This window comes from Macaca fascicularis, chromosome 20 (genome assembly GCF_037993035.2).
Source record: "Macaca fascicularis isolate 582-1 chromosome 20, T2T-MFA8v1.1".
NCBI classification, from domain to species: domain Eukaryota; kingdom Metazoa; phylum Chordata; class Mammalia; order Primates; family Cercopithecidae; genus Macaca; species Macaca fascicularis.
In genome coordinates, this window is record NC_088394.1 from 9664110 (window position 1) to 9691048 (window position 26939).

A 26939-nucleotide genomic window follows, 5' to 3' on the forward strand; every position below is an offset into this window, starting at 1 on the left:
CTGTCTCCACCGCTGTCCACTGAGGCTTTGACTCAAATACATATTGCTCAACCAGACCCTAAAACATCCAGAATAGAAAATAATAATTCTTGTGAGTAGACCAGAATATTTCTTAACCACACCAAGCTGCCAAAGTTCTCATTAAAAAATAACTTTCTGGCCAAGCGCAGTGGCTCACACCTGTAATCCCAGCACTTTGGGAGGCTGAGGCAAGTGGATCACAAGGTCAGGGGTTCGAGACCAGCCTGGCCAATATGGTGAAACTCCATCTCTACTAAAACTACAAAAATTAGTTGGGCATAGTGGCGGGTGCCTGTATCCCTGCTGCTCGGGAGGCTGAGGTAGAAGAATTGCTTGAACCCAGGAGGCGGAGGTTGCAGTGAGTCGAGATCGCACGACTGCACTCTAGCCTGGGGAACAGAGCGAGGCTCCATCTCAAAAAAAAAAAAAAAAAAACTTTCTGATCTATACCTCAGTTTCTCAGTCCAACTGGACAGACCTAGCAGAAGAGTACATTTGAAGCTGACTACAAAATGGGTACACGGGCATCATTAAGTATACACTGGCAGGCTTTGTAAGCACACACTGGCCTGAAATTTTTAATTATAAATCAGTTGAGTCAATGAGTCAAGGTTATAAGATGACATAACAGACCCTGGATCACTGGATCCACGAGGACACTGCAGATCCAACAGACCAGCCAGACCAGCAGCCAGGAACAGTTCATTTCCCTCCATCCAAGCAGGGGCTGGCCACCTGGTCACGCACCATGCTCACTGCTCTGTCAGATGCCCAGTGTGTTCTCTAGGGGCCATAACCCTAGAGAACACACTCCTCATTCTAAAGTCGGGATCCTCAGAAAACTAAATTCATTAAAAATACATTTAAAAATAAAGCAACACGACCTAAATAAACAGAGTCCAACTCACCAAGAAATGCCACTTGTGACCAGGAGAAACTGAAGGAAAACTGGAGCAGGGACACCAGTAAGGTGAGGAACGGGGAAAGGATAAGATTCCTAAAACCCCACGAGACGCTCCATCCTGCTGGATGTGCTTCTACAGGATAAATCAGCTGCACTCCCATGTCCTAATACCCCCTCACCCTCCCCATTCGACTATCCAAGAAACAGAATCCTTGTATACTCTAAATACCAGAAACACATGAAAGGGCACAAGCAATTTCTTATTTAGCAATTAAAAGAACTGAAAATAAATAAGAAAACTACAATAGGACACTAGCACAAAACACCCAAGTTACCTGTAAGCCATGTTCCCCAGCGTCGTATTTATTGTCCCCATCGAGCTGTTCTACTGCCACATAATCCACAAATGATTCAAATACTTTGGAAAAGAGAGAGAAAAGTCAATTGCTAAAGCTTCATTTATAATATAGCCAACCCAGGTATAAGTTATTTAAATCAGCATATTTAGGAATAGCAGAAAAGGTAAACAACACTAATTAACAACAGTAATTCTCCCCCTGTAGCCAATACTGTAGGTAAATGTGCTGTTAGCACCTTTGCTCATTGGCCAAAGGTCATTAGTATCTTTCTTAAGGACGTTAAAATGACAATATGGAGGTAACAGTTAAGGTTTTACTATTATTTGAACAAAGCACACACTGTAAAGCTATGATTATGAAGACAGCTTGGAATTGGGCAGTATGGACCACCCCTTGGTCTCAAAAGCAGAGATGCACAAAGGTGAACGGCTGCCTGATGTGGCAGAACAACAAGGAAACCCTCGATTTCCTCAGAGGTCAACACGGGATGGAGTGGAAGTTGGTCCTGGCATCTCCTCACCCCCACTTATTCCAGGTGGATTGTAGATAAATGGAAAAGGCAAAATAGTAAAAAGTAATAGAATTTTACAGGACATAGAAAGCAAACAAGGACACACTGTATTTCCCTAAAATTAAGAATGGTAACATTAAGAGTGAAAGGACGAGCCACATGCTGAGGGACAAGCTCTCAATCCAACACAGAATTGTGCAGCCAGAGTGTATGGAGAGCTCTTCCTGCTCCGATCATGAAGGAAACACGCAACTGCACAACACTGAAAACAGCTGCAGTCACGCTCCGAACACATGTGGTACAGGACAGGGATCCCTGACGGGACAAATGAGAGTCCCGTGATGGGCCCAGCTCTGCTGAGAGTTTACAGGCTGCAGCCAGCGAAAGGCAAACCCAGAAAGAGCCAAGAAGTGAGAATCAGAGGAGCCCAAGGGAGCCGGAACCTGAGGGGCAGAGTAGCCTAAAGCAGAATGCTGCCCAGAAAGCAAGATCTGGGGATGTGCAGTTTCTTCCGAAGCTGTCAGTGAGAACTGACTAGTGAAATCGAGGAAATTACCTGGGGCAAGGGAAAGAAGCAGCAAGAGGATGAGGAATCGGGGGAACAACCTTCAGAGCTCATGACAGGCTGGGAAGTCTGTGTTCCCATCAGTCACAGCGGAAAAACCTCTGAACACCTGGGAGACTCAGCTAACAACTAAAAGGACGTGGGGACAAGTTATCCCTCAAGTAAAACCTGTTCTCCCACCTAGCAAGGCTTAAAAACAAGCCTCAAAGGAAGCAAATGATTAACAAATCACTTATCTGTGCGTAAGAGCAAAGGTTAGTAATATCTAACGCCCAGCAAGATAAAAATCACCATGCCTGCTGTTCAATAAAAAGGTTACCAAGCATTTGGCCCAGTACAGTGGCTCTGTGGCTTGCGCCTATAATCCCAGCACTTTGGGAAGCCGAGGCGGGTGGATCCCATGAGGTCAGCAGTTCGATACTACCCTGGCCAAAACATGGTGAAACCCCGTCTCTACTAAAGATGCAAAAACTAGCTGGGTGTGGTGGCGGGCACCTGTAATGCCAGCTACTCAGGAGGCTGATAGGAGAACTGCTTGAACCCAGGAGACGGAGGTTGTAATGAGCCGAGACTGCGCCACTGCACTCCAGCCTGGGCGACAGAGTGAGACTCCGTCTCAAAAAAAAAAAAAGAAAAAAGAAAAAAAAAGAAGATTACCAAGCATGCAAAGAAGCTGAAACCACCACCCAAGACAAAGAGAACAATCCTTTAATAGAAACAGACGCAGAAATCTCACAGATGACAGAATTAGTAGACAAGAGCATTATCAACTTAAGTCCAAAGGAGAAGAAAGCAAGAGCATACTAAGAAGAGACACAGGGCTGGGCATGGTCCCAACACTTCGGGAGGCCAAGGCGGGCAGACTGCTTGAGCGCAGGACCTCCGAGACTGGCCTAACACGGCAACACCTTGTCTCTAAATAATTATAATTAATTGATAAATACATAGAAAAAAAAAGAACAGATAAAGATTTCCATTTAAAAAAAAATCCAGGCCAGGCGCAGTGGCTCAAGCCTGTAATCCCAGCACTTTGGGAGGCCGAGACAGGCGAATCACAAGGTCAGGAGATCGAGACCATCCTGGCTAACACGGTGAAACCCCGTCTCTACTAAAAAATACAAAAAACTAGCTACACGAGGTGGCGGGCGCCTGTAGTCCCAGCTACGCGGGAGGCTGAGGCAGAATGGTATAAACCTGGAAGGCGGAGCTTGCAGTGAGCTGAGATCCAGCCACTGCACTCCAGCCGGGGCGACAGAGCACAACTCCGTCTCAAAAAAAAAAAAAAAAAAGAAAGAAAGAAAAAAATCCAAGTCAAACTTCTAAAAAAAAAAAAAAAAAAAATTTAAAGTCTGAAAATCGGGCCAGGTGCGGTGGCTCAAGCCTGTAATCCCAGCACTTTGAGAGGCCAAGACGGGCAGATCACGAGATCAGGAGATCGAGACCAACCTGGCTAACAAGGTGAAACCCCATCTCTACTAAAAATTACAAAAAACTAGCTGGGCGAGGTGGCGGGCGCCTGTAGTCCCAGCTACTCGAGAAGGTGAGGCAGGAGAATGGCGTAAAACCGGGAGGCGGAGCTTGCAGTGAGCTGAGATCCAGCCACTGCACTCCAGCCTGGGTGACAGAGCAAGACTCTCTCTCAAAAAAAGAGGAGAGAAGAGGGAAGAGAGAAGAGAAGTGAAGTGAAGCGAAGTGAAGTGAAGTGAAGCGTGAGGCGCTTGGGGCCGAGAAACAAATGAACAAGAGTGAGGACGCTACCGCCCACTTCTCAGAAACGATGCGAGCAAGAAGATGGTGGAACATCTAACAGACCAAAGGCAGGAACCTGCCAATCTAGAAGTCTACACCGACTTAAAATGTCTTTCATAACTGCAGATGAAATAACATCTTTCCAGGCATGCAAGCTGAAAAAACTCATCTCAGCCAACCTGTACTCAATGATTCCTAATAAGAATCCATATCCAAATTAAAAACAGAGGAGCACTGCAAGCTGTAAATATGCGGGTCAACATAAAGCACTTCCCCTCCTCACTCTTTTTATTTTATTTTACTTTCTTGAGACAGGCACTTGCTCTGTTGCCCAGGATGGAGTACGGTGGCGCAATCATGGCTCACTGCAGCCTTGAACTCCAGGGCTCAAGCTATCCTCCTGCCTCAGCCTCGAGTAGCTGGGACTACAGGTGCATGCCACCACACCCAGCTAATTTTTGTAGTTTTTGTAGAGATGGAGTCTCACTATGTTGCCTGTCTCACTGTGTTGCTGGCCTCAAACTCCTGGGTTCTAGCAATCCTCCCGCCTCAGCCTCCCAAAGTGCTGAAATTACAGGCATGAGCGACCACACCCATCCTCCCCCTTATTTTAAATATTTCTTTAAAAGAATGACTATAAATCAGTTAAGGGGAAAAGAAGAAGCCAATACTAAAATTGTTAAAGTATTTAAACAAGCATTTTATAAAGGAAGATATCCAAATTGCCAATGAGCATTTGAAAAGGTAAGAACAACCTCACTGATCTTCAAGGAAATATAAACTAAAATGCAGACAGCACCATATATACTCCCACCAAAATCTTTCCACGTCCGGCAACTGACAGCTCCAGTGTGGGTATGGAGCAACTGTAACTCTGACACCTTGCTGATGACTGTGAAACTGATAAACCACTTTGGGAATCTTGCTAACTTTATCCATCAAGCTGAACATATGCACACCCTACAGGCCAGTAATTCCTCTTCCTCCAAATGCAAACAGGCATTAAGAATGGTCAATCTGCCTTATGTCCAACCACCTCAAACGGAGACCAACCCAAATATCAATCAGAAGAAGAAAGATTTCGGCCGGGCGCGGTGGCTCAAGCCTGTAATCCCAGCACTTTGGGAGGCCGAGACGGGTGGATCACGAGGTCAGGAGATCGAGACCATCCTGGCTAACACAGTGAAACCCTGTCTCTACTAAAAAATACAAAAAAAAACTAGCCGGGCGAGGTGGCGGGCGCCTGTAGTCCCAGCTACTCGGGAGGCTGAGGCAGGAGAATGGCCTGAACCCGGGAGGCGGAGCTTGCAGTGAGCTGAGATCCGGCCACTGCACTCCAGCAAGGGGGACAGAGTGAGACTCCGTCTCAAAAAAAAAAAAAAAAAAAGAAAGAAAGATTTCAAAATTTTTGTGGTATATTCTCAAAATGGAATACTATAAAGCAACACAAATGATTACTATGACTAGTCCCAGTGTGGATGTATCTCATGAATGTGCTCAGCAAAAGAAATCAGACACAGGCTGGACACGGTGGCTCATGTCTAATTCCAGTGCTTTGGGAGCCTAAGGCAGGAAGGCTGCTTGAACCCAGGAGTTGAAGACCAGCCTGAGCAACAAAGCGAGACCCCATCTCTATTTAAAAAAAAAAAAAAAATAGCTGGGTGTAGTGGCACACACCTGTGTTCCCAGCCACTGGGGAAGCTGAAGCAGGAGGAGTGTGAGGCTGCAGTGAGCTACCATTGCACCATCGCACCCCAGCCTATACAGCACAAGACCCTATCTCAAAAAACAACAACAAAATAAACAAACACATCCTACTATAAAATTCTATTTAAATAGACACCTAAAACATGCAAAGTTAACCGAGGCTGTTAGAAGTCCACATGGTGGTTTCCTGTGAGGAGAGGGAGGCGGTGGCTGGGAAGGGCTGTGGGGGTGCTGGCCAACACTAGAGCTGGGTGGAGGTGACAAGCCTGAGTTCACCCAGTGAGCTGTTTGCTTAAGATCTGAGCCATTCTCTGTGTTTAGACTGTTTAAAAAAACATCACTTGTGTAAATGAAACATTAAACCACAATAGAAATCATCAAAAGATCATGCCATTAGATACACGCAACACTTACTATTTTTCTTTCCTTTGATACTTAGCTGGATATCATAATAATCTTCTCTTCTATCAGACCGATAGTCTACTTCTTTACACTGGATATAGGACTGCAAATAAGGAAAGTTAAAAGTGACTTAAGTAGTAATAGTCAAAAAATTCATATTCTAAAACCTTTTCAAAAGATCTTTTAGAACTGGTAGCCACATACCACCATTTTGCCGCGGAATAATTTGGGTATAGTGCCCTCTACACAGGTGCCTTTCATCTTATTTTCCACATTATCAAGCAACTGAAAAAGAAAGTTTTGGCTTTAAAAAAAGGTTTTTATGCTTAATATATACATTAATTTTATAATTGACTACAAATATCAATGTTCAAAGAAGTCGTAGACTATAAAAATATGACCTCCGGCATGCAATTATCAAAAACATATACAAAATCTTCTTTCTTGGTTGGATTTTTACAAACATCTCTACATGCAACAGTTGAGGTTAACCTTTTATACAGCCTTTGGAATAAATTAGTAATCTGTAGTGCCTTTAGAAGCATTTTTATATTTTTTTTACCTCTGTGGAAAAGCATATAAAATTGTTCACTAAACTTAACTCGTAATGGTCCACACCAAGAGATTAATGAGGTTGAGCCTGTCAACAGGATTGACTGGTTTGTCCATGGATATTTAATGAACTGGATTCAATCCAGCTAGTGCTGCAAAAAAGAAAACACACCTTGCCCAGCCAATCACCTTGAACAGCCATTTCATGTTGTGTGTGTGTGTTTCTGTGTCTTTAATCACAACTGGAAGAATGAGGATTTGCTAGCGACTAGTGACGCCACGGGGAGAGTAATCGCCGCATACTGAGTTCTGCTCAGTGAGAACCTCGCTGCACAGGAGGGGTCTGGACACTGGAGTAAGAATAGAAGTCACCACTCTACAGTGACTCAGGACCAACGGGACAGCCAACAAAGCCAGTCTTTGGTTCCTGGATTAGTAACTCATGTATATATACCAATTTAACAAATTAAAAGCCTACTGCCTGCTAGTATAAAATTCAAGCTTCCTCACTTCACCTTCAAATCCCTATTCAAATAATTCTTACCAGCCTTTAAAACTAGACAGCTGCTGCCTTTTTGTAGCCTCAGTCTGATCCTAAACAAAGATGGGCATTTTCTGAATTAGGTCTGAGGTTTTACTTGGTAATAACTCTGACAATGCTTCAAAAAATATTCATTGTAAGAAATATACAAGTACTGCTTGAAACTTACCACTCGACAAAGCTCCTGAACATCGTGTTGCATGAAGCTATCTAAAGTTTCCCACCTTTCAAAGATAAAACAAACATCTCCATTTAAACGCTCAACTTTCAAATGAGCAAATTAAAAGTAACTTAGATTGAAAAACTAAACTGGATACTCAGTTATTATTCTCAAATTCCTTTCCTGTGAAGACTATTTTTGGGAGTTATAATTCAGATGGATTTACTGCTAGGGGAAGTGGTGTTTCCAAGAAAATGTAACAAATTTGAAAGCAATACAGGTTCTTGTGTTGAAAGTAAAAACCTTAAGCGGTGAACTCTTTCTCAAGCAAAATTCTAAAACAAAGTATCTATTTCCAAAGAAATGAAACAAAATACAATGATAAAAGCACTGACACCATTAAATGCTCAAGTCTCCCTAAATTAAGTGCCTACAGTATGCTCTACTAACTTTCCTATTCTCTACTCATTTGTCCTTTAAAAAAAAAAAAAAAGAGGAAGCAGAATGGCAAAGGCAGATGTGTAATACATACCCAAATGACTTTGTTAGCTTTTTTGTTCCTACAGGTTTATCACTGTGTTGTAATTCATAGAACACCCTTTGTAATGCTAAAGGGACGCTTTTAGATGAATCGTCCCCCTCGGTTGGCATCATGTATACAGCCTGAAAGAATTAATTCAGATTTAAGAATTTATTCTGAGAAGATGCAGGGAAATTTAAATAAACAGTAAGAATTTAATCTTCATGTTTTAAAAAATCATTTCTAATAACACAATGGCTAAGATTGTTGTTAGGGCTTTTAATGATCCCCAAATCGATGAGAAAGTTTACAAAGTCATGAACATCTTTAGGGATACTGGAAAACACAAAAATGCAAAAATAAATTTTGAAAATCACCACCCATGTGAGACGGAGTTTCGCTCTGTCTCCCAGGCTGGAGTGCAGCGGTGTAATCTCAGCTCACTGCAACCTCCGCCTCCCAGGTTCAAGCAATTCTCCTTCCTCAGCCTCCTGAGTAGCTGGAATAACTGGCATGCACCACCACGCCAGGCTAATTTCTGAATTTTCAGTAGAGACGGGTTTTCGCCATGTTGGCCAGGCTGGTCTCAAACTCCTGACCTCAGGTGATTTGCCCACCTTGGCCTCCCAAAGTGCTGGGATTGCAGGCGAGACCCACCGCACCCGGCCTCACCCATATGTTCTTGATAAAAAGATAACAGAGAAAGAAGCAAACAAAAAACAAAATCACCCCCCAGAGAACTACTTTTATTTCCTACTTATTGGAGCACCATTTCTTAACTTAGCATTACTTGTGAACAAAACATTTGATAAAAAGTTAAATGTGACTAGAATTACCCACACTGAGCTGTCCCTGGGATATATCACGACAAACCTGTCTGGGTGGCTGTGCAAACATGCTTTCAAGGCTGACAAGCCAGCCAGCTCCCTGCCCCCCACAACCAGGTGTGCCGATCTCCTGTGCTGCTTCATAATAATCACATGTAATTCTCAAAGTAGAACTGACTGACTCAGCTATACTAGATTTAATGTATGTCTATTTCTTTTATTGAAATTTTCAATAAAAGTAAGTTGCATTGACTTTTCAACTCAGTTTTGATATAAAACTTTGCAAATGTTGCTGTTAATGGATTTTATGATTGTTTTTCTAAATACCTTCACAAGGTGGTGATTTCTAACACAATGTTAAGTCTGTAAACTTAGGTCATGGTTAGGCATGGTGGCTCACGCCTATAATCTGAGCCCCTTGAGAAGCTGAGGCAGGTGGATAGCTTGGGGTCAGGAGTTCGAGACCAGCCTGGACAACATGGTGAAACCCCACCTCTACTAAAATATAAAAATTAGCCGGCTGTGGTGGCGGGTGCCTGTAATCCCAGCTACTCAGGAGGCTGAGGCCAGAGAATCACTTGAACCCGGGAGGCAGAGGCTGCAGTGAGCCAAGGTCACACCATTGCACTCCAGTCTAGGTGACAGAGCGAGACTCCGTCTCAAAGGAAAAGGTTGGCGGTGGTAACTCTGAAACACTGAAGCAGTTTACAAAGTAGGTGTCCCAACACTGGGGAATGAAAATGCAGCATGAACTAGCAGCCATCTAAGGAGACAGGGCCAGGGGAGGGAGACTGGTATGTTTGTTGAGAAGACTTTGCTCTGATATACCTGAGAGGAAAGGGTGGGCAGAAGGCTGCAGGAGAGGAACACTATCCATTTACCTTTCGTAGCTGATTCGTGAAAAATAACGTCTGTAGCAGGCTGTTCATGTAACAAGTCGCTCCCTGATTCTTTAAGCCGACATAGCCTGTGTGCTTCTTTGAATCCCACCTGAAAAATCAGTTCAAGGTTGAGGGGATCTTGCAGAGATACCCCACTGCTCCTGCAGTATGTGTGGAGCAATCTGACTCAAGGTCAGCTTAAGGAAACCGAAGCCAGGAGCACTTATCACACAGCATCCTTCGATGGTCACCGATACCCTTCTGCTTGCTCCACTGTGTGAACTGGTGCAAATGCAACCCCCACATTCACACAGCCCTCGAAGCACCTGCCTGCTGACAGTGGCACTCCTGTCACTGATCAAGCCCAGCACCAACAGACACTTAACGGAGACCTGCATGCTCATACCCAACATGCCTCACAGTAGAGTCTGGTTACATAATTACACTTATCACACGCGAGGTCAGCACAACATGAAAAAAGCTGAAACTTATCTTTTCTGTAGACCCACACACAAGAAGAAACAGGAGTGTGTATTTGCCAAGTTTTGCCTCAGACTTCTAAACTCCCAGAGCTTTTTTTATTTTGTGATTTTGGTGGTTGTTTGGGGGAAGATAAGATTCTCGGAATTAACTATGTCTTGTACCTTTCCACCCCCACCCCAAGTAGTAAAAGGAAGCCACAGAGAACGGTGCCAGAAAGTAGAGCAATCCTCCCACCTCCACGCCCATCTCCCTCTGTACACAAAGCCATGACATGAACACACGACAGTCACCAAGCAGGACCAGTGCTGGAGGAGACACCTACTGCGCAGTACCATTCACCCACCCTGCCACTCCAGGGGTTACTTTCCAGCCTTGGAAACGCTCAAGTACACCTAACGGCCTGGTCATGCCTCTTTACTCCTCGCTCACCATGTTAGTTGTTGGTGATGCTCGCCTCTTCCCTCAATCCCCTCTTCCTCACACTCGGAGAGGACTTCCTCCCTGCCCTCATCAAAGTAACAACAGAGCACCTCTGCTCTGGGTATTTATGTACTGGTTATTATACAATTATGTTCCAAGGGTCTAGCATGTAGAACTGCTCAATCAATCCATTAAAAGAGTGGCAAGCGGGCATGACTCTGTGTGCCACAGAGCAAGCGCAAAGAGGACACTTACTGATTAAATATGTGCATCTCTGTTACATGCATGTCAAAGCTTCTTTCACTGCAGCACAAAAGACATTTTTAACAGCACCCAATTAAAGAAAAACTTACGCAACTCCATGGGGAGCATCCGCCTGTACAAAGACTTCAAAGGTAACTTTGTCATCATCTATAAATCCTTTCTCAGGATCGGTCACTTCCTATAAAACATAAATAAGAATATCCTGCTTGAATAAGAACACACACTTTATTCCCAAGAGACAAATTACATTAGTACCCTGTATTTAATACAGATTAAAATACTTTTTAAAACATACATCCCAACTTTGTGGCTAATTGTAGACTGTTTCAATTTGCTTTTAACAGTGGTCTCACAACACACACAGCAAATGCTTGGCACCTCAGAGGCATCCCAGAGGTACCCAGGGGCTCAGAGCCACAGCATGGACAGGAGAAATCTGTGCTCCTCTAAGCAGGCGAGGGGAGGGGCTGGAGAAGGCAATGATAAGTGACTTAGCGGAGTAAGAAGGAACATTCCTAGATTGTTCCACCGGCTACCACCTCTGCAAAAAGGAGCCAAAATGAACTGAATGAAGTTACTGGAGTCACGTGGAACCACTCAGTACTATGCCTGAATCATGAAAGGACCTCAAACAGCATTATGTCTTTTAAAGGAAATTTAGCCAACTGGGAACTCCCTTTGAATGACTGACTACAAGGTGAGACGTGAATCCAGAAAGCTGCTAAAAACCTAGAATAGGAAACTGGAGAAAACATGTTTTCAAAGACACCTGTCCAATTCAGAAAGCAAAAATCTAGCTCTAAAATGAATAAGGGACTTGAAAAATCAAAAAGGTAAGGGAACAACAAGCAGTAATGCACCGATTATTTAGACTAAATACACCGTTACTTACACTCCAGGCCATAAAATTGGAAAATCCCCAATCATTTTCTTTATGGAAGAACAAATGACTAATACGACGACTGAACGACTTTTCATCATCTCTGTAATTTATTATCTTCAGCACTGCTTGAGCATGGCAAGACCACGACCTGTTTAAAAGAATAATCTGAGCCTTAGTTGACATATTCACCAGATGTTACACATTTTTAAAGACAGTAAACATAGCACACCAAAATTCCCACTTATGTTTTTGTTGCTCTCTCCTTTCCGGTTGGGGTTAAAGGTAGGACGGAGGCATTTTTACCTTTAATAGAAAAAAGGGTGTTTGGGGCTCCCCCAGTGTATTCTGTAGGGATTTCACTCATGGTTTCATTTTTTAATTCCTCAGAGGTTGGAAATTTTAATTGTATCTATACAATTTTGAACTTTCAATACCAGTTGTGGATTCTGTACAAGACTACAACTTTTTGGTCAGATAATAGTTATTAGGAAAGAACCAAAAAGAACAGATGGGTGGATGTAAACCTCTGCTTCTACTGCTGATATAAGGGTCACCTCTCAGTGTCGCTCCTGCCCCTGCAGCCCTTCAGTGCTATGCCTCTCAGGCTCTCCTAGGATGCCCTCCAGCACACACTGGGGAAAAACCAGCCCCAAAACCAGCACCAGGGAGCTCTGTGGCCTTAGTTTGCTGTCCTGCCCTGGCATCGAGGAATTCACTGTCGAGGCACAAATTACAACCAAAAGAGAACTACTGTATGCAGTCAACTGTGGGGTGAACCACAAAAGGGTCTCTAAATCCAGGTTCAAAAACCATACATACAGCCCCTTAAGCCACAGAAAGTTAAGGTTTTCGATTAAAGTGGGGCCTTATAAATCAACGCTACAACTGAACCCTGAAACCGTTTGACTCTTCAGGACAAGGGTAGGACAGTGCTGTTCCCGCAGCACTTCCTGCTTGCTCGGGACGCTGACACTGGGTATGGACCATTCACTGTTTTTCCAAAGTGCTCTTCAGGCTAAAGTTGTCCATCAGACTGAAACAAACCTAGCCCAAATACTCATCAGATCACATCATAATGTGAACAGAAGAGGAAAACTTTTTAAACCATCCAAAAGCCCTGGCTGCATCATAAAACTACCTTGGCACTTCTTACTTAAACATTAAAGAAAATGTACAGCCGGGCAAAGTGGCTCACGCCTGTAATCCCAGCACTTTGGGAGGCCAAGGAAGGCAGATCACCTGAGGTCAGGAGTTCAAGACCAGCCTGGTCAATATGGTGAAATCCCGTCTCTACTAAAAATATAAAATTAGCGGGTGTGGTGGCACACGCCTGTAGTCCCAGGTACTAGGAAAGCCAAGGCAGGAGAATCGCTTGAACCTGGGAGACGGGAGTTGCAGTGAGCCAAGATCAGGCCACTGCACTCCAGCCTGGCGACAGAGTGAGACTCCATAAATTTTATTCCCTGGGGGAACTGACAGAACAGCTAGAGCCAGTTCACTCCGGGGAACACGTTACTGAGGGTTCCAAAGGGTCACAGGGAGACTAGGATAGGTGCAGTCCAAGTCAGCAGCCTCCCCTGGCTCCGATGCAGACAGTGGTCCGCACTCCCAGAATCAACTGGGTTTTTGATAAAAGGTGAATTAATTTTCTAATTCATATAAATAGAAGGACCATCAAGATTTCTCAGTGTTTGGACATTTCATAATATACATGAATGTTTAAATGTTCCTCAAGTCAGAGGGCCATGTTGCATAAATCCTTCACAAAGTATGTTTTACTTGTACTTTCTGAACAACCCGTACAAATTAGTTATCACACAATGGAAGGGATGTCTGGCTCTGACAGCTGCCATTTTCTGCTCAGGCAGAGTAAGAATTAAGCCTGGTGGCTCTATGGTCAGCTAATCCTGGTAGGCCCTGATTCCATGGGCTGGCAGATTCCAACAAACTATTTTTAGTTTTTTTACTTACAAGACAAAAATACACTTTTCTAGCTTGGGTATTATACATACACCAGTGGGTTTTAAAGAGAAAGACGTATTTAATCTAATTTAAAATCAAAAGACTATGTAGAGGCAGCAAATAAGATAGAATTGCACTAGGTTGATCGAATTTGGCTTCCAGTAATGTAATACAACTATGTGGGGGTTTGTAGTTGCATCATTTAAACTGTCTTACGTGGAATCAGATTCAGCATTGCACTGGAGAAAGAATCCTACGCTTTTTTGGTGTGGTCTGTCTGGATAAAAGCGTGGCATCACCATAATCTTCCATGGCAGATTTCGCACAAAACACGGAGGGCTAAGGACCGACTCACTCAGTCTGCTGAAGCGCTCCACAGTGAACTGAAAGGTTGCCTCAGAGCGCCAACTGGTGTCTGCAAAAAAAACACATCATCAGCCACAGAGCCTGTGCACTGACCAAAAGCACTAGCATTAATCAACATGGAGTAAACTGTTCTATACATCTTGATTTAACTGCTAAAATCTAACGGTTCGAAAAAATTGCTTCAGATTTATTAAAAGCCTAAGACTGAGATGACATACAGTTTCTGAATGGATTAATTCTTCCTTATGAAGTCCAAAACTCACAGAGTGCTAACCATACACTTGCCATCCCTGTCAGACTGAGTTCCACATGAGAACAATGTCTACTTTACTAAAGCTGAATTCCCAAGGACCCCGGGCACCCCGTGAGTGGAGAGACTTTGGAGAGAAGGAACAACATGGCTCACATCTGTTCAAGGACAGGACTTCTGGGGGAAAAGACCACAACATGGGACTTGGGCTGACTTTAGAGAGCACAGAACACACAGGCAGGACTTGAGAGCCAGGAAAACAGCCATCCCCCTGGAAGCTCAGCACTGCTCAGAGGCAAGACAATGGCTACAACAGTAGCCTAATAATAAAGTTAACTTCATTAGTTCACAATTTTTGTAAAACTACTAGCCTGGACACCCTAGGGGGAGTTTTGTTTTTGTTTTTGTTTTTTGTTTTAAGAAACTAGTATCTTTTCCCACATAAGCAGTATAAATTGTTCAATGATAATAAGACCAAAGGCTGATTTAAGAAATTTAAGTTTCTGCCAACACAGCGCCTCTTAGCAGAGGTCCAACTGAAGGTCTCCATTTAAAATTCAATCTTTCACTGATAACAGTGACTATTCATTTGCATGTGGCCATCGGTCAAACACCTTTGACAAACCCTGCAGCATCTCACTGCTTCTCAAACGACGCCTGTGAAGGCACGGTCCTCCTGCACCCACACCAATGTGTTATTGACCAATACTTTTATAAAGCATAATGAAATTGCCACAGCAAGGTCAACATGCTACACAAGCTTCTAAACGCTTCCTTTCAGTTTCTGTACCTATCTCATTATAGCCTGCACACAGCTCATGGACTGGCAGGAGATCCAGGGCCACACTGAGGGCCACGCTCTATATGCAGTGCCTGGAAGGCTGTTCCCGGCTTAGAATCAGGTGCTATTTTGACATCCCTGACCACCAGGCTCCTAAGGCACAAAACGAGACTTGTAGGCTTGGGTAAAGAGCGCGTAAAAACATCCTCCCATCCTTCATCTTCAGGCCCCTGAAGGCAGTAACCACGGCATCCAACAACCCTCCAGATTCCAAAGTTCACTAACAACTGAGTTCTCAGCATCAGCCACTTCTCGGGGAACAGAATTTGCTTGAAGTTTATGACTGAGTTTGGTCTTAAGAAAACATGTCCATCAGTCCTCCTGGGAGGGTAGAATTGAAATATCAAAAGCATGTGTGATGGTAAGCACTTCTACCTTCTTTGAGACACTCTTCATGCCAAACTTTTTTATTCCACATAACCCCGCTGAGTTGTTTACAGCACAGGCACTGTGGAAGGAAGAGCAGCTGAAAGAGGTGCATCTTGTCCAAGAGAATTATTTATATAAGCCTCTTTAAGTGGTATTACCCTAATCCCTTTGAGGGACAGAAGTCTACTAAAAGGCAAGAAACTTGTTTAAAATAATAATGTCTAGAATGGCATGGTGGAACAAGTTTTGCCATGTGTTTTTAGGATCATGCAATTCACAGTTGATCAGGAGTTAAGTTCTGCAAGGTAGACAAGAGACAAATGTCAATTCCTACATTTTAAGTGAGGAAATGGAAGTCTGCCAAGGCTGTTTTACAAGTGACAATAGAGGATTTTAATATCCAAGATTTGTCAAGACACTACGCACAGTGACCCTGACTCTGGTTTTTAAAATACCACTCCTGGAAGTTACCATAACACTCACAAAACGCAGGTCTCAACAAAATGAGACTACGAGCTTGCCCGCTTTACGAAGCCCATGTATACAGAACTGCACAGAAGCAACCAAATGGAAAATCACTGCAGGACCTAAAAAGCTGAAAGAAACAAGGTTATGCCTCTCTTCTAACTCATCTATTTTATATAATTCAGCTGTTTATAGGGTTTGATTTTATGTATCCCAAATCAATACATATTATAAATGCTTTTTGAACTTTTGCCCTATACATTAAATTTCCCGAGATATTCCTTAAATATTAAAAAGCCCCAAACAATGGTGAGACTCAGAATTAAAGTTTGCACTTGGTCCACCTGCTGCCCAGCCCCACATAGGCCACCATGCATCCGTCTCTGTGCCCCTGAGTGTAGCACTGTCCTGACACACAGTGGATAGTTCACAGTGCACTGTACACTCTATTTCAGCCTCACACTCAAGGCACATTTCTTAAAACAGACTTATGAAATCTGCTAAGCACGAAGTTTAGATGACACTTCAGGTGTATTAAAATTTCACCTCACTTCCTGAAAACTCTTCATACTAATAGAATAATGTAAAACTTTTACTAAAAAACTAAAGGTCTGGCTGGGCATGGTGGCTCATGCCTGTAATCCCAGCACTTTGGGACGCCAAGGCGGGCAGATCACGAAGTCAGGAGATCAAGACCATCCTGGTTAACACGCTCTTGTTAACTGTCTCTACTAAAAATACAAAAAAGAAAAAAAATTAGCCGGGCTTGGCGGAGGACGCCCCAGCTGCTCGGGTGGCTGTGGCAGGAGAGTGGCGTGAACCTGGGAGGTGGAGCTTGCACTGAGTTGAGATTGCACCACTGCACTCCAGCCTGGGCAACAGAGCGAGACTCCGTTTCAAAAAAAAAAAAAAAAAAAAAAAGGTCGGCAGGGCGCAGTGGCTCACGCCTGTAATCCCAGCACTTTGGGAGGCCAAGGCAGGAGGATCACCTGAGGTCAGGAGTTTGAGACCAGCCTGCCCCAACATGGCAAAACCCCATCTCTACTAAAAACACAAAAATGAGCCAACTGTGGTGTTGTGTGCCTGTAATCCCAGGTACTTGGGAGGCTGAGGCAGGAGAATTGCTTGAACCTGGGAGGTGGAAGCTGCAGTGAGCTGAGATCATGCCATTGCACTCCAGCCTGGGCAACAAGAGCAAAAAACTCTGTCTCCAAAATAAGTCCAATAAAAAGGAGAAGTGGACTTGGAAACCAGCTTTCACAGATATGGCCAGCCAGATTGTCCTCCTACGAGGAATTACATGAGACTGAGTGATGGAGATCTTTGCCCAAGAAAACATTTAACAGTATACAGGATCTTATGTACTATTTTTTGCAACTTCCAAGTATACTAGGGATTAGGAAGGACACCCACGTTCCCTGCAAAATTAGCGCTTCATGCACAAAGACTCCAATCTGCCTGGATGCCACTAACATTAGCAGAGTACCATTTCATTACTGCTTATTTTTATTGTAAATGACAGCGCAACAAGCTTCTGCAAACTGCTGTCACCACAAATCCTCAACCAGACTCCTTGATAACTCACTACCTTCCAATCTGGTCCCTGGAGACTCTTGTAGCAGCGGCAGCGGCAATTACCTACACCACAAAGTTCCCACTGTGCACTTTGTTATATCAATTTTATCCTCCCAGGGCAAAGGCCAATGGACCAGTCTAGGCTTCAGTTGCAAAAAGAAAGGTAGGCCGGGCGCAGTGGCTCACGTCTGCAATCCCAACACTTTGGGAGGTCGAGGTGGGTGGATCACGAGGTCAGGAGTTCGGGACTAGCTGCCTGGCCAACACAGTAAAACCTCATCTCTACTAAAAATACAAAAAATTAGCCAGGCGTGGTGGCAGGCGCCTGTAGCCCCAGCTGCCTGGGAGGTTGAGGCAGGAGAATTGCTTAAACCCAGGAGGCAGAGGATACGGTGAGCCGAGATCGTGCCACTGCATTCCAGCCTGGGCAACAAGTGCAACTCCGTCAAAAAGAAAAGAAAAGAAAGGAAAGGAAGGGAAGGAAGGGAAGGAAGGGAAGGAAGGGAAGGAAGGGAAGGAAGGGAAGGAAGGGAAGGAAGGGAAGGAAGGGAAGGAAGGAAGGAAGGAAGGAAGGAAGGAAGGAAGGAGAAAAGAAAGAAAAGAGGAAAAAAAGTAAGTTAAAGAAAAACACAACACTTCAGATTTTTGAATCAGAAAGGTTGGTAAAAAATTTCCCAAAATGTGCTGTTGCAGTGATTTTAGCTACCTTCTTCATTCTAATACAAGTTCTTGCAAGTCCTCGTCAATCCCCACAAATTAGTCTCATGGAGAACAACATTCTAAATCTAGATCCATCTAGATCTTCAGAGGCCATATTTGCTCTAAAACTTCCTTGGTGGCTCACACTTGTAGTCCCAGTACTTTGGGAGGCCAAGGCAGGTGGATCACCCGAGGTCAGGAGTTCAAGAACAGCTGGCCAACATGGTGAAACTCCGTCTCTACTAAAAATACAAAAAGTAGCCAGGCGTGGTGGCATGTGCCTGTAATCCCAGCTACTCAGGAGGCTGAGGCAGGAGAATCGCAAAAACCCAGGAGGTAGAGGTCACAGTGAGCTGAGATCTCACCTCTCACCACTGCACTCTAGCCTGGGCGACACAGCAAGAACCTATCTCAAAATAAAATAAAATAAAACTTCCTTGGGCCAAGTGCAATGGGTCATGCCCATAATCCCAACACACTGGGAGGCCAAGAAAGGAGAACTGCTTGAGCCCAGAAGTGCTAGACCAGCCTGGGCAACATAGAGAGATCCAGTCACTACAAACAATTAGTCACACATGGCGGTATACACTTGTAGTCCCAGCTACTCAGGAGACTGCAGAAGCAGTAAGCAGTCATCATACCACTGCACTGCAGCCTGGGTGACAGAGCAAGACTGTATCTCAAAATAAATAAAATAAAATAAAATAACTTCCTTGGACATCTCACAAAAAACAGTGAATGAGGAACTAAAAGTATAGAATGAGTAGATATAGTAAAAAATAATTCTGATACTTGCCCATAATTCTATGTTAACAGGATTTTTAAGTAAGTTCTCTTCCTCAACTATACAGGTCTCCCATCGCTATGTCATTAGCTACTTAGCTTCTTACACAAGAAATGTCCCTTACTAAGAAGTCTTCTGTGCAAATCAATCAAGTCTCTGATAGTTTGGCTACAGACAAAACTTCGAAAGAGATGCTTCCCAGATTGTGTGTCCTCGTCTGAAATGGACACTCAACACTCAAGTAAACAGGACACTCAAAAAAAGGGGAGCTCTGAAGTCCAGAGTCTTGGGGCATCATTAACAAAAACTTTTGGAGAAGCAATTTATGTTGCTTCTGATACGACAACTCTGAGACATACGATAGTAAATAAAGCTTGTTTAGCCAAGCACATCTATAACTTCCTAGAATCCTGTGCATTTTTCACAACATACTTATCCCCTGAAGAAGAGGGTTGCACAATTCATACTGCAGCTGGAAAATGCTGCCCTCAGCTACAAGTTCTTCTCCTACAGTCAGGACCACCTCCCTCCCGTGCACTTTGCCATCAGAAAGATATTACATGCTGGGTCTTTCAACGGCAACCATAGTTCCAAACCAAGGAAAGATGCCACTGAAGATTACTCAGCCTTCTTGGATTATACGCTTTTTCCATCAAGGAGGTCACAAGAAGGGCATTTCCACTTTTAGGTCCTACGGTGTGGCACCACTGTCTACTAATTTAGTGAAATGTACCTCAAAAGGAAGGGGATTTTTACCCATACTTATGTCCTCATAAGTCATTCTCCCCAGGAGACACTTGTCAATGTCTAGAGACATGTCATGACTGCAAGTGGGGGGCAGCGGCCATGGGCATCCTGGAATGTACAGGACAGCCTCCCACAACCAGGAATTATCCAAGATGCCATGAGAAGCTGAGAAGCTCCACCCTATATCTATGTCTCCTCCCAAGACCTCCCCCCTAAAAAAAACAAAACACAGTAGGGAAATGTTGGCACAGATTGCTCTGTGGGAACTAGACTGGGAATGCTCCAATAGGGCGGGGCCTGTCACTGCTCCACAAGTGGCTAGAATGGATCCCAAAAGCACACTTGGCGCCTTAGACCTGGCCACACCTTCCCAAATGCACTCACTAAACCACTTTCGGCATCTCTAATGTCTGAAGTAAAACCTCCAAAGCCCAACAACCAGCGAGACCACACCCACACCATTGCCCTTGTCTACGGTGGAAAGCGCACTCCACAGGTAACAAAGCAGCGGGTTTAGACCACGCCTCTTTACCTTCCTCAGATATTGCCTCAGCCAGCTGCCAGGGGTAAACCGCACTGTGAGAGAACTCTCAACTACGGCTGCAGTTTCTCATGGAGGCTGAACTTTTGGCAGGAGGTCTGAACAGCAGTCCTTCTGGTGGTGCAGCCCGTGACTGATGGTTTCTTTCAACTGCCCCGTTACTCCCCTGGGAAGGACACAACCCTCATGAGGATTGATGGACATGCTTTTTGACAGAACATGGTTTCATATTACACTCAAGACTCCAGGGGCTGCATACTGCAATTATGGCTGCTCCCTACTCACAAGTGTGACCTTGCAAATGTTGAGGTCACTAATCTGATAAATTTAAAGAAGGAATGGTCTTGGAAGAAAAAAACTGATCTCCTACACAAAAAAAAGTCCATGCACATACATGAGTGTGCTTTCTCACAGAGAAGCTATAGACCAAAACTCAGTGAGGGAGAATGAAGGCCAAAGCTTGAATCCGATTTCATCCCTAACAGGAGTGGGGAGGGATTCTCAGCTATCATCAACTGATATACACCCTGCAATGAGAATGCAATGGAAAGCCAAGTTCCAATGTCTGCACGTATCTTGCTGCAAACAAACAGGAAGGAGAGTAAGACATGCTTGTTGTTCCCAATACTAGCAGTGGCTGGAGACCTGCAGGCGTGAGTAAATACCCACCTATTATATTTAAACCTAAATTACACCTCCTCACCTAGGCTAGGGAGACTCTACTTACCTGGAAATGGTGTAGGCCATCTTGAAACTCAAAACCCAAACAGGATTTTCCTCAGTTACAGCCTCCTGAAAACTAGCTATGCTCAAGCTCACAAGTACCCAAGGAAAAAACATGGATCTGAATCTGTTTTCTCACAGGTTTCCGCCCGCTGCGAGGAGGCGAACGATAGGCACTTACCATCCTCCATGTCCTCCTCCGTGTTGTTGTGTCCATCACTCAGGGCCACATTCCCGTTGATCACAGGGTTCTGAGTAATTCTTGGTGGGTCATCTGTATCTCCAGCTTTAAAGAAGAAAAACAAATTCCATGGGTTTCACATTCATGGCTTTAATGGAATAAGCAAAATATAAACTTATACTTTTGATATTGCCTAATCATTAATAAATTCCAATTGTGGCTGGGCACGGTGGCTCGCGCCTGTAATCCCAGCACTTTGGGAAGCCGAGGCAGGCGGATCACGATGTCAGGAGATCGAGACCATCCTGGCTAACACGGTGAAACTCCGTCTCTACTAAAAATACAAAAAAAAATTATCCCGGCATGGTGGCGAGCTCATGTAGTTCCAGCTACTCAGGAGGCTGAGGCAGGAGAATGGCATGAACCCGGGAAGTGGAGCTTGCAGTGAGCCGAGATCGCGCCACTACACTCCAGCCTGGGTAACAGAACGAGACTCCGTCTCAAAAAAAAAAAAAAAAAAAAAAAAAATATTCAATTGTAGCACAGTAAAGGTTCATTCTAATCCAAAAAATATTTATACTAATGTTTACTAAATACAAACTTCTGTTATTTCAAAACACTAAAAGGAATTTGAAAACATGCTATACCACACTATAATTTGCTTTCTTTGCAATGATATTCTGCACAAAACTTTTTATGTAAAATCTCTTACGTAGGCCAGGCATGGTGGCTCATGCCTGTAATCCTAGCATTTTGGGAGGCCAAGGCGGATGGATCATCTGAAGCCAGGAGTTCGAGACCAGGCTGGCCAACATGGTGAAACCCCATCTCTACTAGAAATGCAAAAATTAGCTGGGTGTGGTGGTGCATACCTGTAATCCCAGCTACTCAGCAGGCTGAGGAATGAAAATCACTTGAACCCAGGAGGCAGAGGCTGCGATGAACCAAGATCGTGCCATTGCACTCCAGCCTGGCCGACAGAGTGAGACTCAGTCTCCAAAAAAAAAAAAAAAAAAAAAATTCCTTAGGTAGTTCTTACTTTACAATAGCTAATCAGCATAAAGAACCTTTATCTAATTGTTGTGGAAAGTCATTATTTTACTACAGGTTTCCTAGTAATTACAAACAATTCTACAGGCAATTTTGTTGTGAAGATTACTGAACATATGCAAATGGTATATATTAAAACAAATTATTTTAAAGTTTTTCATCATGAACACATGCCAGTTTTTTTTTTTTTTTGAGACAGTCTCACTCTGTTCCCCAGGCTGGAGTGCAGTGGCACAATCTCAGCTCACTGCTACCTCTGCCTTTCGGGTTCAAACTATTCTCCTGTCTCAACCTTCTGAGTAGCTGGGATTACAAGCACGTGCCACCACGCCCAGATAATTTTGTATTTTTAGTAGTGATGTGGTTTCACCATGTTGGTCAACTGGTCTCGAACTCCTGGCCTCAAGTGATCCACCCGCCTTGGCCTCCCAAAGTGCTGGGATCACCCACCCAATGCCAGTGTCTTAAAACATCAAATCATCATCCTCAAGGTGTCAGTGGACGATTACTGTATAATTATGTAAAGAGCCTGGATTATGTAAAGTATTTAGGAAAGCATAAAACTGATCACTCTAAATGCGTGCTAAATGCTTGGGCTGAAAAACACATATAACTCAAGTTCGGATTCAAAACATTTTAAGTTACAACTGGCAAATAAGGTGTAAATTACAACAACATTCCAATCACTTTTCATTAATTTTAAAGCATAGATTTCTCACACTGACACAGATGGTTATTCCACAAGCAGAATAATCACAGCAGGACTTTTAGGTTTTACCTAGCTTCACACGTCCCATTTAAATCAATTTGTTCTTCCACATATTAGAACAGCTCACTGCAACTAATGCTGGCCCCACGGTTGCCTACACAGTCGGCTTTCCCTGGTGCATCAGAGACCAACAGAAATTAGGAATCTCAACTGCAGACAGGAGATGAGCTTTTTAACAGTCAGGTAGTTGTGTGTGTGGGTGGCCTTCACAATTTCAGAGCTTTTCTGCCATTCGAACCAGCATGCAATCTGATTCAGCACCATGGACAGCGTCACACTCACTTCCCCCTTTAGGAACTCTCCAAAACCCTAATGCTTAAGATTACATCATAAGCCTCTCCAATCATTCCTGAATAAAATGGTACTCCCCACCACTCAAGCATCTCAAAACATTCAAAATACCAAGAAACAGGTATTAGCACCCAGACATTTAAGATTAAGGCATTAAAGATCAATTTCAATCTTGACAGTCTTTTAATAGATAGACTTAATTAATGATGGCTTAAAAGTTATTTCCGGTCCAACCAGTGGCTCATTGCCTATAATCCTAGCACTTTGGGAGGCCAAAGTGAGAGAACTGCTTGAGTCCAGGAGTTTGAGAGCAACCAGGGAAACACAGTGAGACCTCATCTCAATTTATTATTTTTTTAAAGCTTATTTCTGAAAACATATACACATACTTCTAAACTAGTCCCTAGACCATCATGCCTTGACAGAAATACTGTGGAAGAGGGTTAAGGAAAGGAACTCAGATGTACACTCAAGAGAAAGGATGAAGAGAAGGAAAAATGTCTTTTTGCAGATTCTTAACTAGCTCAAATGCTCTAAATCAAACATACATGCTCAATTTAAAAAAAGAAAAATCAGGTACTCTGAAATGTCTTTCACCCACATTCATTTTCCTAGAACTATATCAAATCTTTAAAATGTTTTATAAGATGTATAAATTGTAAACCAAGGACAGTGACTGGCCCTATAAAGTGGAGGGGGCAAGAAGGGAACGGGGCTGGGGATGGACAAAGCAGGCTAGTGCCTTATCTGTGATGTTTAAAGTTGGAAATTTTTAAAGAGGTAACATGTATATTTAAACTTAAAAATATATTTATATATTAATTGAATAGGGAAAAAAACTTATGAAGGCCTATTAAATAAATTATGGCAAATTCCAATGGAATTTTTTTTTTTTTTTTTAAGATGCAGTTTCGCCCTTGTTGCCCAGGCTGGAGTGCAGTGGCACGATCTCGGCTCACTGCAAACTAGGCCTCAGGGGTTCCAGCAGTTCTCCTGCTTCAGTCTCCCAAGTGGTTGGGGTTACAGGTGTGCACCACCACGCTTGGCTAATTTTGTATTTTTAGTAGAGACAGGGTTTCATTGTTGGTCAGGCTGGTCTCGAATTCCTGACCTCAAGTGATCCACCCGCCATGGCCTCTCAAAGTGCTGGGATTACACTCAAGAGCCACTGCGCCAACCTCCCAATGGAATGTTAAAAAAAAAAATGTAGCCAAGCATGGTGGCTCCCAGCACTTGTGGGAGGCCAGAATGGGACGATCGCAGGAGTCAGGGAGTCCAAGACCATCGTGGGCAATATAGTGAGATTCCCATGTCTATTAAAAACAAAAAAATTCAGGTACCAAGCGATACGTATCACACACAACCTCTGTTATAAAAGGAGAGAGCTGTGTTGAAATAGAAACATGTAATTTCATATTTCCCTTTACAAAATTCAAAAGATGTATACAGAAACAGCAGGAGGATACGTAAGAACCTACTAGAGATTAGGGTTACACAGAAGCAACCTAGCGTTTCTTCACTGTATATGCACACACTCACACTATGTGTAAGTGCTACAATTTTTCCCCCCCTTAAAGAGACAAGATTTCACAGTGTTGCCCAGGCTGGTCTTGAACTGGACTCAAGCAATCCACCCCTCTCACCCTTCTCAGCCTCCCAAAATGCTGGGATTACAGGCATGTACCACCCTGCCTGGACTATTTTTTTTTTTTTTTGAGATGGAGTCTTCCTCTGTCTCCCACGCTGGAATGCAGTGGGGTGATCTCAGTTCACTGCAGCCTCCACCTCCTGGGTTCAAGTGATCCTCCTGCCTCAGCCTCCCAAGTAGCTAGGATTACAGCTGTGTGCCACCACACCCAGCTACTTTTTGTATTTTTAGTAGAGACAGGGTTTCACCATGTTGGCCAGGCTGGTCTCAAACTCATGACCTCAAGTGATCCGCCAGCCGTGGCCTCCCAAAGTACCGAGATTACAGGGATGAGACATGATACCTGGTCTATAAATCTTAAAAGTAATTTGCTAGAGGTACACCTAGTACTTTTATTTTTATTATTATTTTTTTTTTGAGACGGAGTCTCGCTGTGTCGCCCAGGCTGGAGTGCAGTGGCGCGATCTCAGCTCACTGCAAGCTCCGCCTCCCGGGTTCACGCCATTCTCCCGCCTCAGCCTCCGAGTAGCTGGGACTACAGGCGCCCGCCACCACGCCCGGCTAGTTTTTTGTATTTTTAGTAGAGACAGGGTTTCACCATGTTAGCCAGGATGGTCTCGATCTCCTGACCTCGTGATCCACCCGCCTCGGCCTCCCAAAGTGCTGGGATTACAGGCTTGAGCCACCGCGCCCGGCCACCTAGTACTTTTAACTTCCTTGGTTCAAACTTATCATGGTTTTAATGCATGGATGCAAAAATGAGGGCTCATTTTCTGTACATAAAACTTCATGTCTAAAATCAGGATCATATGTAAGTGTAAGCAGTCTAAAGGATAGAAAATAAGTGAACTCTACAACTGCTCTGTAATTCTGAGGTACAGGTTATGGTTTCATGAGGTCTAGTGAAATCAGACTGAGACACAAGTGAATTCAGATTAGAGCTCAAAGAAGGGCTTGTCTGGGCGACTTCAGAGAGACTGCATTGTCTCTAAAAGTTACAGCAATAGTAAAAACCAAGATCAATTCAAGAGCGCATAATATCTTACAGGTTGGGGTGGGGGAAATGTGTAAGCTCTACCCCCCATTTTTCAGCAGTGGGATTAACTGTAGTGTGATGTCTAAAGAAAGCCTATTATTTTCTGACATTGTTCTAGTGTGAAGTAAGGGCTACTCTGCAGTTGGCCTTGAAAAAGCAAAGTAGAGCTCTGCGGTTGCAACAGACTCTGAGCAAGACCCCATCTTTTACATCCAAATTAACACATCTGAGTTGGTTTGGCCAGTCTGCCCTTTTCCACCTGACAGGTGCAGAGAAAGCGGTCAAGGCCAGTGGCTGTGAAATGGCAAAGGGCCACTGGTTGGCCACTGAGTACATGAGGCATGGGTCTGGCCACCAACGGCCCTATGGGTGTCCAAGCAGCCGCCAAGGTGATTCCAGCCCAGCTCCCAGGGGCAGGAGATCCCATTTTTAAAAGCTCCTCATAAATGAGTTAGTTCTGCAAGAGGATTAAAATGTTAATTAAGACATGGTAAATCCCTGGTCCAGAAGTAAAAGATGAAAGCACAGGATAGCCACACACAAAAAAATCTGTACTAGGCTTCTAGAAATAGCCTAAACAATGAGGCTGCCTTCTTTTGTTGTTCAAGACAGACGTTCGAGATTGGCGTGCACATATATTTACTGCCATGTAAGAGTGACGTAATACCAAGTTTTATATCCCACCTTTTTGGAAGTTTTTAAGACATGGGGACTGATTTGGCCAAACACTTGAGCTAAGGTTTTTTTTTTTTTGAGACAGAGTCTCGTTCTATCACCCAGGCTGGAGTGGAATAGCGTGATCTCGGCTCACTGCAACCTTCTGGGTTCAAGCCTCCTGGGTTCAAGTGATTCTCCCACCTCAGCCTCCTGAGTAGCTGGGATTACAGGCACCT

The 26939-nt window shown here is 43.8% G+C and overlaps 1 protein-coding gene across 1 annotated transcript in view; it reads right to left on the reverse strand.

Moving 5' to 3' along the window:
- Window positions 1-26939, reverse strand: part of USP7 (ubiquitin specific peptidase 7) — a 73599-nt gene that overhangs the window by 17579 nt on the left and 29081 nt on the right. Inside the window, exons 2-11 of the mRNA XM_005591224.4 lie at window positions 21253-21357; window positions 13928-14126; window positions 11759-11897; window positions 10956-11044; window positions 9700-9808; window positions 8004-8134; window positions 7481-7535; window positions 6423-6503; window positions 6231-6321; window positions 1261-1343 (exon numbers count right to left, since the gene is read on the reverse strand). Of these exons, the coding sequence (XP_005591281.1) occupies window positions 1261-1343; window positions 6231-6321; window positions 6423-6503; window positions 7481-7535; window positions 8004-8134; window positions 9700-9808; window positions 10956-11044; window positions 11759-11897; window positions 13928-14126; window positions 21253-21357 (1082 nt within the window). The remainder of the gene's footprint in view (window positions 1-1260; window positions 1344-6230; window positions 6322-6422; window positions 6504-7480; window positions 7536-8003; window positions 8135-9699; window positions 9809-10955; window positions 11045-11758; window positions 11898-13927; window positions 14127-21252; window positions 21358-26939) is intronic.